The sequence below is a fragment of the Thalassophryne amazonica genome, chromosome 7, assembly GCF_902500255.1.
Source record: "Thalassophryne amazonica chromosome 7, fThaAma1.1, whole genome shotgun sequence".
Taxonomy (NCBI): Eukaryota; Metazoa; Chordata; class Actinopteri; order Batrachoidiformes; family Batrachoididae; genus Thalassophryne; species Thalassophryne amazonica.
In genome coordinates this window covers 77,691,396-77,707,550 of record NC_047109.1, presented here as the reverse complement: position 1 = coordinate 77,707,550, position 16,155 = coordinate 77,691,396, and the positions used below count along the sequence as shown (strand labels likewise).

The window sequence follows — 16,155 nt, the reverse complement described above, 5'->3', positions numbered from 1 at the left end:
TCTGTTTCCTATGCAGTAAATTAGTTTTTTTGTCCTCTGAATTGTGCATCTTGGTCAGTAAAACCGATGACAATGTGATTTTTTATTTTTATTTTTTATTAATGGCTACAAAACACCCGATGCAGTAATGTGCAACATTAAACCAGCTCATTTTTGCACTGTGCCCTTTGTTGTGCCAATATTACCCATGTGCACTTGGGCACGATTTGCATTGTTTGCACAGCTTGTGCCTGCGTCCTCTATCAAGATAGAGCCCTTGTCTTGCAATGAATTAATAATCTTGTTTATTAAATTCCTACACTGCAAAAATCGGTGTCTAAAAATTAGACTAGATAAACTTACTAGATTTAACAAACTTAATTCAAGACATCTTGTCAAGTGAAATTATCTGTCCATGCAGCAAGATAATTTCCCTCAGAGTTACTGTTTTTATCTTGCATTTAGACACTCCTTCTTTTTGCAATGTAGATTATACCTTTTTTCCCTTTCAAAATGCAACTGATATGATTCCAGGTCTGATAAAACATTTTTTTAAACTTTTCCAAAACACTGTTCACTTGTTGAAGAGTGTTTTAAACAAAGGCAAACAACACGGGTGATAAAACCATCTTGTCGGAGGAACAAATAAAAATTCCATTCACATGCCAACTAGTAAATAGCCACACCAAGCAAAATTAAACATTAACATGAAGATAAAGAACAGATGTATTACTCTGTAACTGTCAGTAACAATAGCTGGAATGCTAGTAAAATGTGTGTTTTAGAGTGTAGTCTGAGGCGCCTTTGCAGTTATGTATTCTATGGGTGTCTCTGTATGTCTTCAATCAGAATGACTGTGTCCACTCTGATTGTGCAGTAGACCTGTACGGTGCTCAAAGCTGTCATGTTTTATGATATAGCCTCCCTGCATTCAAACCAACACATCGCAGGGTAAATAAAACAAGGCTGCTGCACAGAGAAAACGTTTACGGCTGTAAAACTGGATAAAATATTAATGTAGAAAATGCACAGACTTTAAATATACTTGTCTGCTTCATGTAAGCACGGGTGGCATTTCAACCTCACATGCTCCAAACTGTCCCTGTGGTGCCAGGATGCACAGGAATGCTGTTGAGCTCTGTTTGGCCTTGCAGATCTGCCGTGCACTACAGAAGATGCTCAGCCTGTCTTTAATTCTTTCCTCTTCATATCCTACTGACTGCTGCCGTCCTCCTCCCACAGGGTGGACGACGGGACCACCGGCAGTAGAAAATGGCTGCCATCTCAACGGTACCCAGTTATACCCCTTCGCTATGGGTGAGACTGTGCCACTCCATCCCCCGCCTGGACCTTGCCATGCAGAAGAGGGACAACAACTTTGTACCTGACAGCTGGGAGTACCAGCAGGTAACTGACACCTGCCACTACCCCTGAATGACACAGAAACAGCGTGCTGTAACTGTACTAGCTGACAGGGAGTATTGCATAATAATGACAATCCTGTAGTAATAAATGGACTGGAATATTGTAGTGATGAGTAATTTGCTCCACACAGCAGTATATATTGCTTCATAAATTCCTGAATATGAGCAGCTGCAGAGCTGTGATGGTATTTGCAGTCCTTGAGAAAACACTTCATTTTAATTTATTGATCTTGTTGAGAAGACGGCATAAGTCTCCTATAAACACATAAAATGTCTCTGAGCTCATGTCTAATGTATCTACAGCAGAGATCGTTTTGCCTACATAGCTGAGATATTTTTCTTCAGTGGTGGCTCTATGATTTGGTGTCATGGGGCTGTACCCCCTTCCCTCCCCCACACACAAGAATTTCAGTTGTCCCACCATAACCCTACCAGAAAAATTGGATTTTTCATTAAAAGTGCTCATTTTTATAGGATCAGTTTCTCACAAGCACATTCTTCAAGTCTTCCCATCCTATAGCACCCCCAGTGTTTTGTTGAATAATGTTTCTGCACTTTACTGTGATCAACTGAAGGAGTTCACACCACTCACACGATGCATTCTATTACACAATGAATTAACAATAATTAATAACTTTCTTCATTGTACATTCATAAAACAAAATTTGTCCTCTGCATTTAACCATCCTAATTACAGTTAGACACAATCCAACCACTAGGAGCAGTGGGCAGCCACAGTCCGGTGCCCGGGGACCAACTCCAGATGTACAGAGTCTACCTTGGTCAAAAGTAGCAGGCCCTAAATAAGCATGTTTTTGATTGTGGGAGGAAACCTACAGACAAGGGAAGAACATGGAAACTCCACACAGAAATAGCAGGAAGTGATACCACAACCTTCCTGCTGTGAGGCATCAGTGCTAACCACTAAGCCATTGTGTCATCTCTTCATTTCATGTTCATTTTTTTTGTTAACACTTCCCTTTGCTTTGGTACACTATCATAGGTACAAATGGATATTTTTTCCTTGTCAAACAGCTTCATCTAGGAACCAAAACCTAGTAAAATTGAGAAAGTGGAGGACGACAGTTCAACAGTCAGGAAGAGAAAAGTAGAATCACCCCACCTAAAGTAGGACAGCTTCTATCCCTATTGTGTTGTTTGACATTTGTTGTGCAGTGTTTTTTTTTCTATTGAGTTGTCAGTTCTCCCCAAATTTTCATGTCTTATCAAAAAGATGTCCCAGTCTGGCGTCCCATCCAGGGTAGAGTTATGGACTCTCATCTGCTTCATGTGACACAGTCCTGGGATATGTACCAATGGACCTCAGGCCTGTATAGGTCGGCTTCTCTCCAAAAGGCAGTTGTGATTTTTCTTAGACTGTGATTGCTGTCATTATTTTCCACGGTCTGTTGTGTAGGAGGCACATTCAACAAGTATTCAACCTTTAGCTGTAAAAAATATAATTACTCACCCGGGGGTCTGAAATTATAATACCCTTTGAAGTAGTCTCCTTGGGATTGCACACACTTCTCCCTGCGGTTCTGTCATTGTTGGAAGCATTTCTGGAAATCTTCTTTATGAATGGTGTCCAGCTGGGCTGTCGCTTTCCACTTGATGTCGTCTTGTGACTCAAATTGTATCCATTTTAGTGTCGTTTTGATCACGGGGAACAGCCAAAAATCAGAGGGAGCCATGTGTGGACAGTAGAGAACCTGAGGAATCACAGGAGTGTTGTGTTTGGCTAGGAAAGCCTGAGTCAGCAGAGCAGAATGGGCAGGTCCATTGCCATCATCTATGGCCAAAGTCTGTAATCTGTCATTCACTTGGTCATTTCTGCTTGTGGATGGCCTACAGGAACATCCTTTTCTCCTCGCTTATGTGCACTCATTTTTGAAGCGGTAATACCACTCTTTTATTTGCGTTATGCTCGTGGCACTTTGTAAAAAGCCTGCTGAATCTAGCGAATGGTTTCTGCTTGTGTATCACCAATCTTTTGGTAAAATTTGATATATACCTTTGCTCAAATTGTTCCATCATGTTATAGCAAATGAGAATCTGACGAGTGCTCAGTACATGTGTTCACTCTAAGGTTGACTGCAAGTGACTGATATGCTCTGTGGACGGAACAAAATTCACACACGTGCAGGAAGATTCGCTTACACCTCCCCACCAAATGACAACTCACATGCTTCATTTGTTTCTGTGGGATGAAATAAGGTTGGCTACTTTTTGAATGTACCTCATGTTGTACATGCCGTTTCTATTGATTCTAGCGCCTTCGGCAAGCTCTAACCAGTACCCTCCAATCTAATAATTAAATAAGGAAATAACATTATTAAGCAACTCACTACACAGCAGGGGGCAGAACAATGGCTTAGGGGTTGTCACTGCTGCCTCACAGCTAAAAGGTTCTCGATTAAAATCCCATGTGGTTCTTTCTGTCCGTTCTTTTTGCATGTTCTCCTGTGTTTGCATGGGAGCCCTCCAGGTGCTCTGGCTTCCTCCCACTTCCAAAGACATGCAGGTTGCATGAATTGGTAACTTTAAATTGACTGTGTGAGTGAGAGTGTGAACGTGTTCATATCTGTGTGTCCTACCATAGACTGGTGGACTCTCCAGAGTGTACCTCGCCACTTGCACAGTGACTACTGTCATATGCTCCAGCCCCTTAACTGGTTTATGCAGGTTCAGAAAATGATTAAGTATTTGAACATTTGCTACAAATTTTATTTTCTCACAGCAAATAATACTAATAATTCCCTCCACATATCAGCGCCAGGAAACAAGCTCTGGAGCCACCACTGTTAGCCATGAACTGCTTATCGTGTTCATGCAAATTGCAGTTATTTTATGCAGTCTGGTCTCATGGAATGCATGGTTTTCAGCATGCCATCAGTCCTTTTACTGTTCACAGTTGCTGCCATCTGCACTGACCTGAAATGTGCAGTTTCTGCTGCAAAACACGATTTCATCAGTTTCTCCCTAAAATAGGTTCATACGAAATGCTCCGGCAAGCCACATCTCAGTGTTTGTCACTTCTGTGTGGAACAAAGAGGAAGAACGCAAATTATCCTGCACAACAGAAAGACAAAAGAGGCGGAAAGCGCTCAGAGAGAGAGGGAATGAGTAATGCGAAGAGGTTTGCCGAACAGAACATTGGGCAGAAAGAGAGCGAGAGATGGAGAGAGAAAGGGCAAAGCAAGTGAAAGTGCATAGCAGCGAATGTATTTAAGTAGGTCACAGATTATTAATAGAGATTCAGTGGTGTGGATAGAAAGAAAGAGAGAGGGGAGAGTGGGGGAGAACGTGGGGGGGGAGGGGGGGGAATTTTGGAAACGTGAGGTGAGAGAGAGATGGTGGAGGCAGATGGTTGCAGGATAATACCATATATATATATATATATATATATATATATATATATATATATATAGTAGCTAAGTGCATTTTATGAATGTTGACTTGGTGACATGAATCGTCCAATACGGCTTTGTGACTTTAATATTCGTCGAGTCGCATGGGTTCGGCCTCCGCACCCATTTGTCAGGCCTTTGAAATGTGCACAGACTGCCATACAGGGACCCTTCAATCGGACAGCTGATTTGTTGCTTTTTTGTTTGTGTTTGCGTGTCGCGGGTGCAGGTGTGAATGTGTATCTGTGAATTTTTCCTGCTTGGCTGAAGCACATGATTTATGTTCTTGTACTTTTTTTTTTTTTTTAACTCACCATCGCCTGCTGCTAATGGGGGTGGAACAAAGTGACAAGCTATGGAATTTAACAGGATTAGTTCCTATTTTACTCTCTCTCCTCCACTTGTAAAAACGGTGTTAAGGTGCCATTTATTTTCTGATTGGCTCACTCATCCACAGACTGATTCTTCTTCTTCTCCTCTCACTTTCTCAGACTTTGCTGGTTTTGTCCAGTTTATCGGCCGTCGCTCTTGTCATCTCCCTTTTGGTGGTGCTCTCCTTCCTCATACACTACTGCTGCTGTCATCGTGGCGATCGCAGCGAAGGATCGGAGGAGGAGGAGGAGGAGGATGGCAGCACGGGTCACGGTTACAGCGGGAAGAAGGGGCGGGGCATCTGCTGTGTCACATGGGTGGTGGTAGCGGCTGTGACACTGTGCTGGTGAGAAGGCGGGTTCACTTGTCATTATAGACTGCAGCAGCCTTACGTTTTCTGGCAACATACAGAAAAAGTGAGGCTGCAAAACCAAAGCCGTCAGTCCCGCCATCATGTGGTTTATCGTTTGTCACACAGATGTGTCTGCTGATGCTCGCGTTGGCGTTGGCCTGTGAGATCATCTTGTATCAGTTTGTGTGAGTGCTTCCCCATAGATGTGTGCGAGTATGTCAGCTCACCAACGTGTGTTTACCCACAGAGCTGGTGATCGTGCACTCATCAAGGCAGTGCATTGTCTCTAACAATGCTGCTTGTAGTCTGTCCAAGACTCACTTGTCTCAAAGGATGAGTCGGTGAGGAGACACTCAGCTGGTCATCAGAGCTTTGAAATCGAAAGCTTTAGACCCAGCTCAGTTGATAAATTGAGTTATATTGCAATTTTCTTGTTAATATATTTCATCAATTCTCTGTATGTTTGTGTGACTTTCTGCCTGAGAGTGGAGTATATTGAGTTATCATAATGTGTTAAAGATTTGATTTCTGCTGTCATAAAGATGTCATCATATGCTTTAGGCTCATGACTTTCTGATGTGCTGTAATATAATGTGTCTCTCTCTGGTGTTCCATGGGCTCTCTGTTGTACTCTTGCCTCACAGCAAGAAGGTCTAAGCCTCAAAGCCCACCCGTGCCCCAGTCCCTATGTACATCTGGACTTGCATGAATAAGGGGATTTAATGTAAAATTTGTGCCAAATCAACATGTAGATCCACGCAAGAGCTGTGAAAACAATCGTAGACATGCTGAAGTCATTTTGGTTTTACATCAAAAGACAATCATGAAAAGGCAGTTTAGAATGCCAGCTTTTCTCCCCTGGAATGTAGTATCTGCTAAACCAATGTTCCACAACCACTCGGCCATGGCCCATTAGTGGGCCACCTAGGGCCATTGAATGGACTGCATTTTTTTTTTTCTTTTCCATATTGGAGCTAATCTTTGGTATTGTACAATATTAATAATAATATTACATTAATCTAATCTATGATGTAAATTAGATGTTTTAAACACCATATGGAGGCTTATAAACAACAACCATTTGTTAACTTTAAACACCAATTTGAGACTCTGTTTGACAAGCTAAAATTATATGTTCTGATTATAAGGATAGATGGAGGGAAAACTTCCTGAAGCAAAAAAAATAACAGTTCTCAGAAAATACAACCCAGATTAGAGTTTGTTGTTACTGTATTTATTTCATTCCTGGACTCCCATCTGTAACAGGGAGTGAGGTTGCATCCCATTAATGCACTTTATAATAGATCATTAGAATAGAATAGAATCGCCAGAATAACTGGGGATCTTAATTATTTTATTTTATTTTTTGTAAATGAGCCCGACTCATTGCAAGTATATACAGGTCTTAATCAATCAATCAATTTTTTTTTTATATAGCGCCAAATCACAACAAACAGTTGCCCCAAGGCGCTTTATATTGTAAGGCAAGGCCATACAACAATTATGTAAAACCCCAACGGTCAAAACGACCCCCTGTGAGCAAGCACTTGGCTACAGTGGGAAGGAAAAACTCCCTTTTAACAGGAAGAAACCTCCAGCAGAACCAGGCTCAGGGAGGGGCAGTCTTCTGCTGGGACTGGTTGGGGCTGAGGGAGAAAACCGGGAAAAAGACATGCTGTGGAGGGGAGCAGAGATCGATCACTAATGATTAAATGCAGAGTGGTGCATACAGAGCAAAAAGAGAAAGAAACAGTGCATCATGGGAACCCCCCAGCAGTCTACGTCTATAGCAGCATAACTAAGGGATGGTTCAGGGTCACCTGATCCAGCCCTAACTATAAGCTTTAGCAAAAAGGAAAGTTTTAAGCCTAATCTTAAAAGTAGAGAGGGTGTCTGTCTCCCTGATCTGAATTGGGAGCTGGTTCCACAGGAGAGGAGCCTGAAAGCTGAAGGCTCTGCCTCCCATTCTACTCTTACAAACCCTAGGAACTACAAGTAAGCCTGCAGTCTGAGAGCGAAGCGCTCTAATGGGGTGATATGGTACTACGAGGTCCCTAAGATAAGATGGGACCTGATTATTCAAAACCTTATAAGTAAGAAGAAGAATTTTAAATTATATTCTAGAATTAACAGGAAGCCAATGAAGAGAGGCCAATATGGGTGAGATATGCTCTCTCCTGCTAGTCCCCGTCAGTACTCTAGCTGCAGCATTTTGAATTAACTGAAGGCTTTTTAGGGAACTTTTAGGACAACCTGATAATAATGAATTACAATAGTCCAGCCTAGAGGAAATAAATGCATGAATTAGTTTTTCAGCATCACTCTGAGACAAGACCTTTCTGATTTTAGAGATATTGCGTAAATGCAAAAAAGCAGTCCTACATATTTGTTTAATATGCGCTTTGAATGACATATCCTGATCAAAAATGACTCCAAGATTTCTCACAGTATTACTAGAGGTCAGGGTAATGCCATCCAGAGTAAGGATCTGGTTAGACACCATGTTTCTAAGATTTGTGGGGCCAAGTACAATAACTTCAGTTTTATCTGAGTTTAAAAGCAGGAAATTAGAGGTCATCCATGTCTTTATGTCTGTAAGACAATCCTGCAGTTTAGCTAATTGGTGTGTGTCCTCTGGCTTCATGGATAGATAAAGCTGGGTATCATCTGCGTAACAATGAAAATTTAAGCAATACCGTCTAATAATACTGCCTAAGGGAAGCATGTATAAAGTGAATAAAATTGGTCCTAGCACAGAACCTTGTGGAACTCCATAATTAACTTTAGTCTGTGAAGAAGATTCCCCATTTACATGAACAAACTGTAATCTATTAGACAAATATGATTCAAACCACCGCAGCGCAGTGCCTTTAATACCTATGGCATGCTCTAATCTCTGTAATAAAATTTTATGATCAACAGTATCAAAAGCAGCACTGAGGTCTAACAGAACAAGCACAGAGATGAGTCCACTGTCCGAGGCCATAAGAAGATCATTTGTAACCTTCACTAATGCTGTTTCTGTACTATGATGAATTCTAAAACCTGACTGAAACTCTTCAAATAGACCATTCCTCTGCAGATGATCAGTTAGCTGTTTTACAACTACCCTTTCAAGAATTTTTGAGAGAAAAGGAAGGTTGGAGATTGGCCTATAATTAGCTAAGATAGTTGGGTCAAGTGATGGCTTTTTAAGTAATGGTTTAATTACTGCCACCTTAAAAGCCTGTGGTACATAGCCAACTAACAAAGATAGATTGATCATATTTAAGATCGAAGCATTAAATAATGGTAGGGCTTCCTTGAGCAGCCTGGCAGGAATGGGGTCTAATAAACATGTTGATGGTTTGGATGAAGTAACTAATGAAAATAACTCAGACAGAACAATCGGAGAGAAAGAGTCTAACCAAATACCGGCATCACTGAGAGCAGCCAAAGATAACGATACGTCTTTGGGATGGTTATGAGTAATTTTTTCTCTAATAGTTAAAATTTTGTTAGTAAAGAAAGTCATGAAGTCATTACTAGTTAAAGTTAATGGAATACTCAGCTCAATAGAGCTCTGACTCTTTGTCAGCCTGGCTACAGTGCTGAAAAGAAACCTGGGGTTGTTCTTATTTTCTTCAATTAGTGATGAGTAGAAAGATGTCCTAGCTTTACAGAGGGCTTTTTTATAGAGCAACAGACTCTTTTTCCAGGCTAAGTGAAGATCTTCTAAATTAGTGAGACGCCATTTCCTCTCCAACTTACGGGTTATCTGCTTTAAGCTACGAGTTTGTGAGTTATACCACGGAGTCAGACACTTCTGATTTAAAGCTCTCTTTTTCAGAGGAGCTACAGCATCCAAAGTTGTCTTCAATGAGGATGTAAAACTATTGACGAGATACTCTATCTCCCTTACAGAGTTTAGGTAGCTACTCTGCACTGTGTTGGCATATGGCATTAGAGAACATAAAGAAGGAATCATATCCTTAAACCTAGTTACAGCGCTTTCTGAAAGACTTCTAGTGTAATGAAACTTATTCCCCACTGCTGGGTAGTCCATCAGAGTAAATGTAAATGTTATTAAGAAATGATCAGACAGAAGGGAATTTTCAGGGAATACTGTTAAGTCTTCTATTTCCATACCATAAGTCAGAACAAGATCTAAGATATGATTAAAGTGGTGGGTGGACTCATTTACTTTTTGAGCAAAGCCAATAGAGTCAAATAATAGATTAAATGCAGTGTTGAGGCTGTCATTCTCAGCATCTGTGTGGATGTTAAAATCGCCCACTATAATTATCTTATCTGAGCTAAGCACTAAGTCAGACAAAAGGTCTGAAAATTCACAGAGAAACTCACAGTAACGACCAGGTGGACGATAGATAATAACAAATAAAACTGGTTTTTGGGACTTCCAATTTGGATGGACAAGACTAAGAGACAAGCTTTCAAATGAATTAAAGCTCTGTCTGGGTTTTTGATTAATTAATAAGCTGGAATGGAAGATTGCTGCTAATCCTCCGCCCCGGCCCGTGCTACGAGCATTCTGACAGTTAGTGTGACTCGGGGGTGTTGACTCATTTAAACTAACATATTCATCCTGCTGTAACCAGGTTTCTGTTAGGCAGAATAAATCAATATGTTGATCAATTATTATATCATTTACCAACAGGGACTTAGAAGAGAGAGACCTAATGTTTAATAGACCACATTTAACTGTTTTAGTCTGTGGTGCAGTTGAAGGTGCTATATTATTTTTTCTTTTTGAATTTTTATGCTTAAATAGATTTTTGCTGGTTATTGGTGGTCTGGGAGCAGGCACCGTCTCTACGGGGATGGGGTAATGAGGGGATGGCAGGGGGAGAGAAGCTGCAGAGAGGTGTGTAAGACCACAACTCTGCCTCCTGGTCCCAACCCTGGACAGTCACAGTTTGGAGGATCCAAGAAAATTGGCCAGATTTCTAGAAATGAGAGCTGCTCCATCCAAAGTGGGATGGATGCCGTCTCTCCTAACAAGACCAGGTTTTCCCCAGAAGCTTTGCCAATTATCTATGAAGCCCACCTCATTTTTTGGACACCACTCAGACAGACAGCAATTCAAGGAGAACATGCGGCTAAACATGTCACTCCCGGTCTGATTGGGGAGGGGCCCAGAGAAAACTACAGAGTCCGACATTGTTTTTGCAAAGTTACACACCGATTTAATGTTAATTTTAGTGACCTCCGATTGGCGTAACCGGGTGTCATTACTGCCGACGTGAATTACAATCTTACCAAATTTACGCTTAGCCTTAGCCAGCAATTTCAAATTTCCTTCAGTGTCGCCTGCTCTGGCCCCCGGAAGACAATTGACTATGGTTGCTGGTGTCGCTAACGTCACATTTCTCAAAACAGAGTCGCCAATAACCAGAGTTTGATCCTCGGCGGGTGTGTCGTCGAGTGGGGAAAAACGGTTAGAGATGTGAACGGGTTGACGGTGTACACGGGGCTTCTGTTTAGGGCTACGCTTCCTCCTCACAGTCACCCAGTCAGCCTGCTTTCCCGGCTGCTCGGGATCTGCCAGGGGGGAACTAACGGCGGCTAAGCTACCTTGGTCCGCACCGACTACAGGGGCCTGGCTAGCTGTAGAATTTTCCACGGTGCGGAGCCGAGTCTCCAATTCGCCCAGCCTGGCCTCCAAAGCTACGAATAAGCTACACTTATTACAAGTACCGTTACTGCTAAAGGAGGCCGAGGAATAACTAAACATTTCACACCCAGAGCAGAAAAGTGCGGGAGAGACAGGAGAAGCCGCCATGCTAAACCGACTAAGAGCTAGTAGCTACGCTAACCTAGCGGATTCCTAAAAACACGCAAAGTGAATAATGTGTAAATAATTTAGAGGTGATTCAGCAGGAGTGCTTTAGTTAAGGCACCAGACAGGCCATGAAGCAGCACAGGTAACGCACGGCAACAGTGCTAAAAAATAAAATAAAAATCCACCAGACAGGCCATGAAGCAGCACAGGTAACGCACGACAAGAGTGCTAAAAAATAAAATAAAAATCCACCAGACAGGCTGTGGAGTAGCACAGGTAACGCACGGCAACAGTGCTAAAAAATAAAATAAAAATCCACCAGACAGGCCAAGAAGCAGCACAGGTAACGCACGACAAGAGTGCTAAAAAATAAAATAAAAATCCACCAGACAGGCCAAGAAGCAGCACAGGTAACGCACGGCAAGAGTGCTAAAAAATAAAATAAAATCCACCAGACAGGCTGTGGAGCAGCACAGGTAACGCACGGCAACAGTGCTAAAAAATAAAATAAAAATCCACCAGACAGGCCATGGAACAGCACAGGTAACGCACGGCAACGGTGCTAAAAAATAAAATAAAATAAAATAAAAAATCCACCAGACACGCTGTGAAGCAGCACAGGTGAAGTGAAAAAGCACAAGTGAAAAAGTCTTGAAAAAGACTGTTAGTTCAGAGTCCAAAGCAGCAGGTAGCAGTCTCTGTGTAAACAGTTTGGCGTTCGGTCACGCAATGACTCAGCAGAGTCAGAGATCAGATATTCTTAAAGTAGGAAATATTGAGAAGCCCTGTCCTGAACAACACAGCATGAACATATCTGGTTTCATATTGAACCACTAACTTTTTAGCTGAGCAAAAATATCAAAACAAGTGAGTGACAGGTATTTCTTGTGATCTCAGCATGACCTGTCAGATTGTTCAAACACTAGATAGCTCTGATTGTCTACTTTTTGGTTTTAGTGAGTTTGTCTGGCAAATACTGCAGGTGTTGTTAAATAGGACAAACAAAAACCCCAGAGAGCTGTCTGTGAGAGAAAAGAGGCCATTTGGAAGCTGATAATCAAAGGCATTGCACAAACACTGAGCATAGCTAATACAATAATTTGGAATGTCTTTAAAAGAAGGAAACCTCAGGTGTGTTGAGCAAGACATTGAATATGCTGATTAAGGAAACAGCTGATTCCTGAAACATTTTGAGAGCTGTTACGAAACACCCCAAAATAACAATTGGTGGCATCACTAACAAGTTCCATATGGGAGGGGTGACGGTAGCACAATCCACGGTCAGAAGAAGAATTTGAGAGCAGAAATATCAAGGCTATATACTACAGGATGCAAACCATTCATCAGCAATAAGAGACAGAAAGCCAGACTGGAATTTCAAAAAAGTACAGATGAGACACAGTGGTTAAAGTTTTATAGAATGATGAAAGCAAAATGAACTTCTACCAAATGGAAAGTCCAAAGCGTGAAGTAAGAGAGGATCTGGTCATGGTCCCAAGCATACAAGCTCCTCTGTGTAACGTGGTGGAGTGTCATGAATGTCATACGTTGGGCTTGCATGGCTGCTTCTGGAACAAACTTACTGATTGAATTCAGACAAAGTTTGTCGAGAAATGCATTCAAAATAATCGAGGAGAACCTCTGCCACCTCGTCATCTCCCTTAGGAGGTCTTCCAGGCACGTCAATTTCAATTTCAATTTATTAATTTATATAGCGCCAACTCACGACAAAGTCACTCCAAGGCGCTTCACAATTCACAACAACACAAATTAATCTAAAATCAAAATTAAAAGCAAGTAAAGCGCAATAAAAAGATAAAACACAGAAGAATAAAAGGAAATTACAAAGCAAACAAACAAATTAAATTAATGACGTCAAACCAGGAAGGGGCCCTGGGTACGTTCCAGGACACGCTGGAGGGATTGCATCTCCCAGCTGGGTTGAGACCTCCTAGGGATCCCCCAGGAGGAGTGGAAGGCCTGCCCAAGGATAGGAAAGTGTAGGATGAGCTGCTTGGTCTGCTGCCACCGTAACCTGGACCCTGATGAGTGTTAGAAAAGGAATAAATGAATGATTGAACTTCATCGTGCCACAAGACCTCAACACACACACTGCCAACTCAACAGAGGACTTCATCTGACAGAGAAAGTGGAAGGTTCCAGACTGGCCAAGTCCATCACCAGACCCTAACCCATTTAGGTTCTTCTAAGATTTCTGTTTCTCTAATGGAGGTCGAAAATGACTAATCTTTCACTGAACACTGGGAGAATGATGCACTGTTCCTGCTTCACTGCATGAAAGGGCATTTTCCAACTAATGTTCTTGGATCTGTTGGTCAGTAATTATATACTGACATACTTCCTAATCTGGTTTTTCCCTTCTTGCTGTGACAAGTGGAAAAACCTTTTTACTTTTGATGACACACACCGTTCCTGTGTGTGGCTGACACTTTCACATCCAGCGGTGGTGGAATTTTTCCATTATCCTCTCAGAAAAGGTTTACCATTGCTGCATACTGCCAACATGTGAATGCAATATCGGATGGACTTTTTGGGGATCATCCATGTTGCGCTTTCTGAGAATAGGGTCATTGCAGCTGATGTCACACACTAGTGGATCATGGGATTACTATGAGCGTTGCAGCATGCTTCCACCATGCTGATGTGAAAACCAAAGCATACCGTCATAAGCTAATTGCATCTCTAGTGTATTCAGTAGTACAGAATTCTGCTTCAAACAGTTTAGAAATATGATTTTAAACTGCGTAGCACTTGGATGGTCCAAACAGGAAAAAAAGACAGATTTGCAGTTTCCAGCTACTGCAGAGTGCATAGCTGCACTTGGACGTACGAGTCGGGAACACAAGAAGAGAGACTGATGACCTGCAAAAACCAATCACTTATGTAGTGAACGTTTTGTTGGAGGTCGAGGAGTTTTCATTTGTTCAACCTCAGTTTAACTGATATTTGATATGATTAAGGTTGTTGGTTTTTTTTTGAATACATGTTATTTTTATCAATAACTTTTCATTATCAGTCAGACTGAATGTTTTGCCATAGCCATGTAGACGACTGCAGGCTGATATTGTACATTTCCTATGGTTGTCAAAATAACACCTTAATTTTAATTAATTAGTAAATACTTATTACTGGTACCCAACTCCTGGAGAGGAGCTGGACGCTTCATTTTTCTGGCGTCGCCCACGGGGAGAGGCGGAGAGCTGGGGTCGCATTGCTTATTGCACCCCAGCTCAGTTGCCAAGTGTTGGAGTTCACTCCGGTGAATGAGAGGGTCGCGTCCCTACGCCTTCGGGTCGGGGACAGGTCTCTCACCGTTGTCTCGGTCTCAGCAGTGCAGTGTACCCCACCTTCCTGGAGTCCCTGGGAGGGGTACTAGATAGCGCTCCGACTGGGGACTCCATTGTTCTCCTGGGGGATTTCAACGCCCACGTGGGCGGTGACAGTGAGACCTGGAGGGGGGTGATCGGGAAGCACGGCCTCCCCGATCTGAACCCGAGTGGTGTTCAGTTGTTGGACTTCTGTGCTAGTCACAGTTTGTCCATCACGAACACCATATTCGAGCACAAGGGTGTCCATAAGTGCACGTGGCACCAGGACACCCTGAGCCGGAGGTCGATGATCGACTTTAGTCGTATCATCTGACCTTCGGCCACGTGTCTCGGATACTCGAGTGAAGAGAGGGACAGAGCTGTCGACTGATCACCACCTGGTGGTGAGTTGGATCCGCTGGGAGGGTAGGAAGCCGGTCAGACCTGGCAGGCCCAAACGTATCGTGAGGGTCTGCTGGGAACGACTGGCGGAACCCTCTGTCAGTGAGGTCTTCAACTCCCACCTCCGGGAGAGCTATTCCCAGATCCCAGGGGAGGTTGGAGACATGGAGTCCGAGTGGACCATGTTCTCCACCTCCATTGTCGATGCGGCTGCTCGTAGCTGTGGTCGCAAGGTCTCTGGTGCCTGTCGCGACGGCAATCCCCGAACCCGGTGGTGGACACCGGAAGTAAGGGATGCCGTCAAGCTGAAGAAGGAGTCCTACTTGTCTTTGTTGGTAGGTGGGACCCCAGAGGCAGCTGACAGGTACCGGCAGGCCAAGCGTGCCGCAGCCCATGCGGTCGCAGAGGCAAAAACTCGGGTCTGGGAGGAGTTCGGGGAGGCTATGGAGGAGGACTATCGGTCGGCCTCGAAGAGATTCTGGCAAACCGTCCGACGCCTCAGGAGGCGGAAGCAGCTCTCCACCAGCACTGTTTACGGTGCGGGTGGGGAGCTGTTGACCCTGACTGGGGATGTTGTCGGGCGGTGGAAGGAGTACTTCGAGGATCCCATCAATCCCATCGTCACGTCTTCCGAAGAGGAAGCAGAGACTGGGGACTCGGAGGCGGACTCATCCATTACCCAGGCCGAAGTCACGAGGTGGTTAGAAAGCTCCTCGGTGGCAAGGCTCCTGGGGTGGATGAAATCTGTCCTGAGTACCTTAAGTCTCTGGATGTTGTGGGGCTGTCTTGGCTGACACCCCTCTGCAACATCGCGTGGCAATCGGGGACAGTGCCTCTGGATTGGCAGACCGGGGTGGTGGTTTCTCTGTTTAAGAAGGGGGACTGGAGGGTGTGTTCCAACTATAGGGGGATCACACTCCTCAGCCTCCCCGGTAAGGTCTATTCCAGAGTACTGGAGAGGAGAATTCGACCGATGGTCGAACCTCGGATTCAGGAGGAGCAGTGTGGTTTTCGTCCTGATCACGGCACACTGGACCAGCTCTACACGCTCCATCGGGTGCTCGAGGGTTCATGGGAGTTTGCCCAACCAGTCCACATGTGTTTT

The 16,155-nt window shown here is 43.4% G+C and overlaps 1 protein-coding gene across 3 annotated transcripts in view; it reads left to right on the top strand.

The window, feature by feature from the left end:
• ttyh1 (tweety family member 1) overlaps positions 1-16,155 on the top strand; it is a 71,017-nt gene that overhangs the window by 15,446 nt on the left and 39,416 nt on the right. For 2 of the 3 annotated variants that reach the window (XM_034174636.1, XM_034174634.1), the window contains 2 exons: positions 1,222-1,386; positions 5,305-5,531. In XM_034174636.1, the coding sequence (XP_034030527.1) occupies positions 1,252-1,386; positions 5,305-5,531 (362 nt within the window). In that variant the 5' untranslated portion in view covers positions 1,222-1,251. The remainder of the gene's footprint in view (positions 1-1,221; positions 1,387-5,304; positions 5,532-16,155) is intronic. The other variant, XM_034174635.1, reaches the window with a different exon arrangement.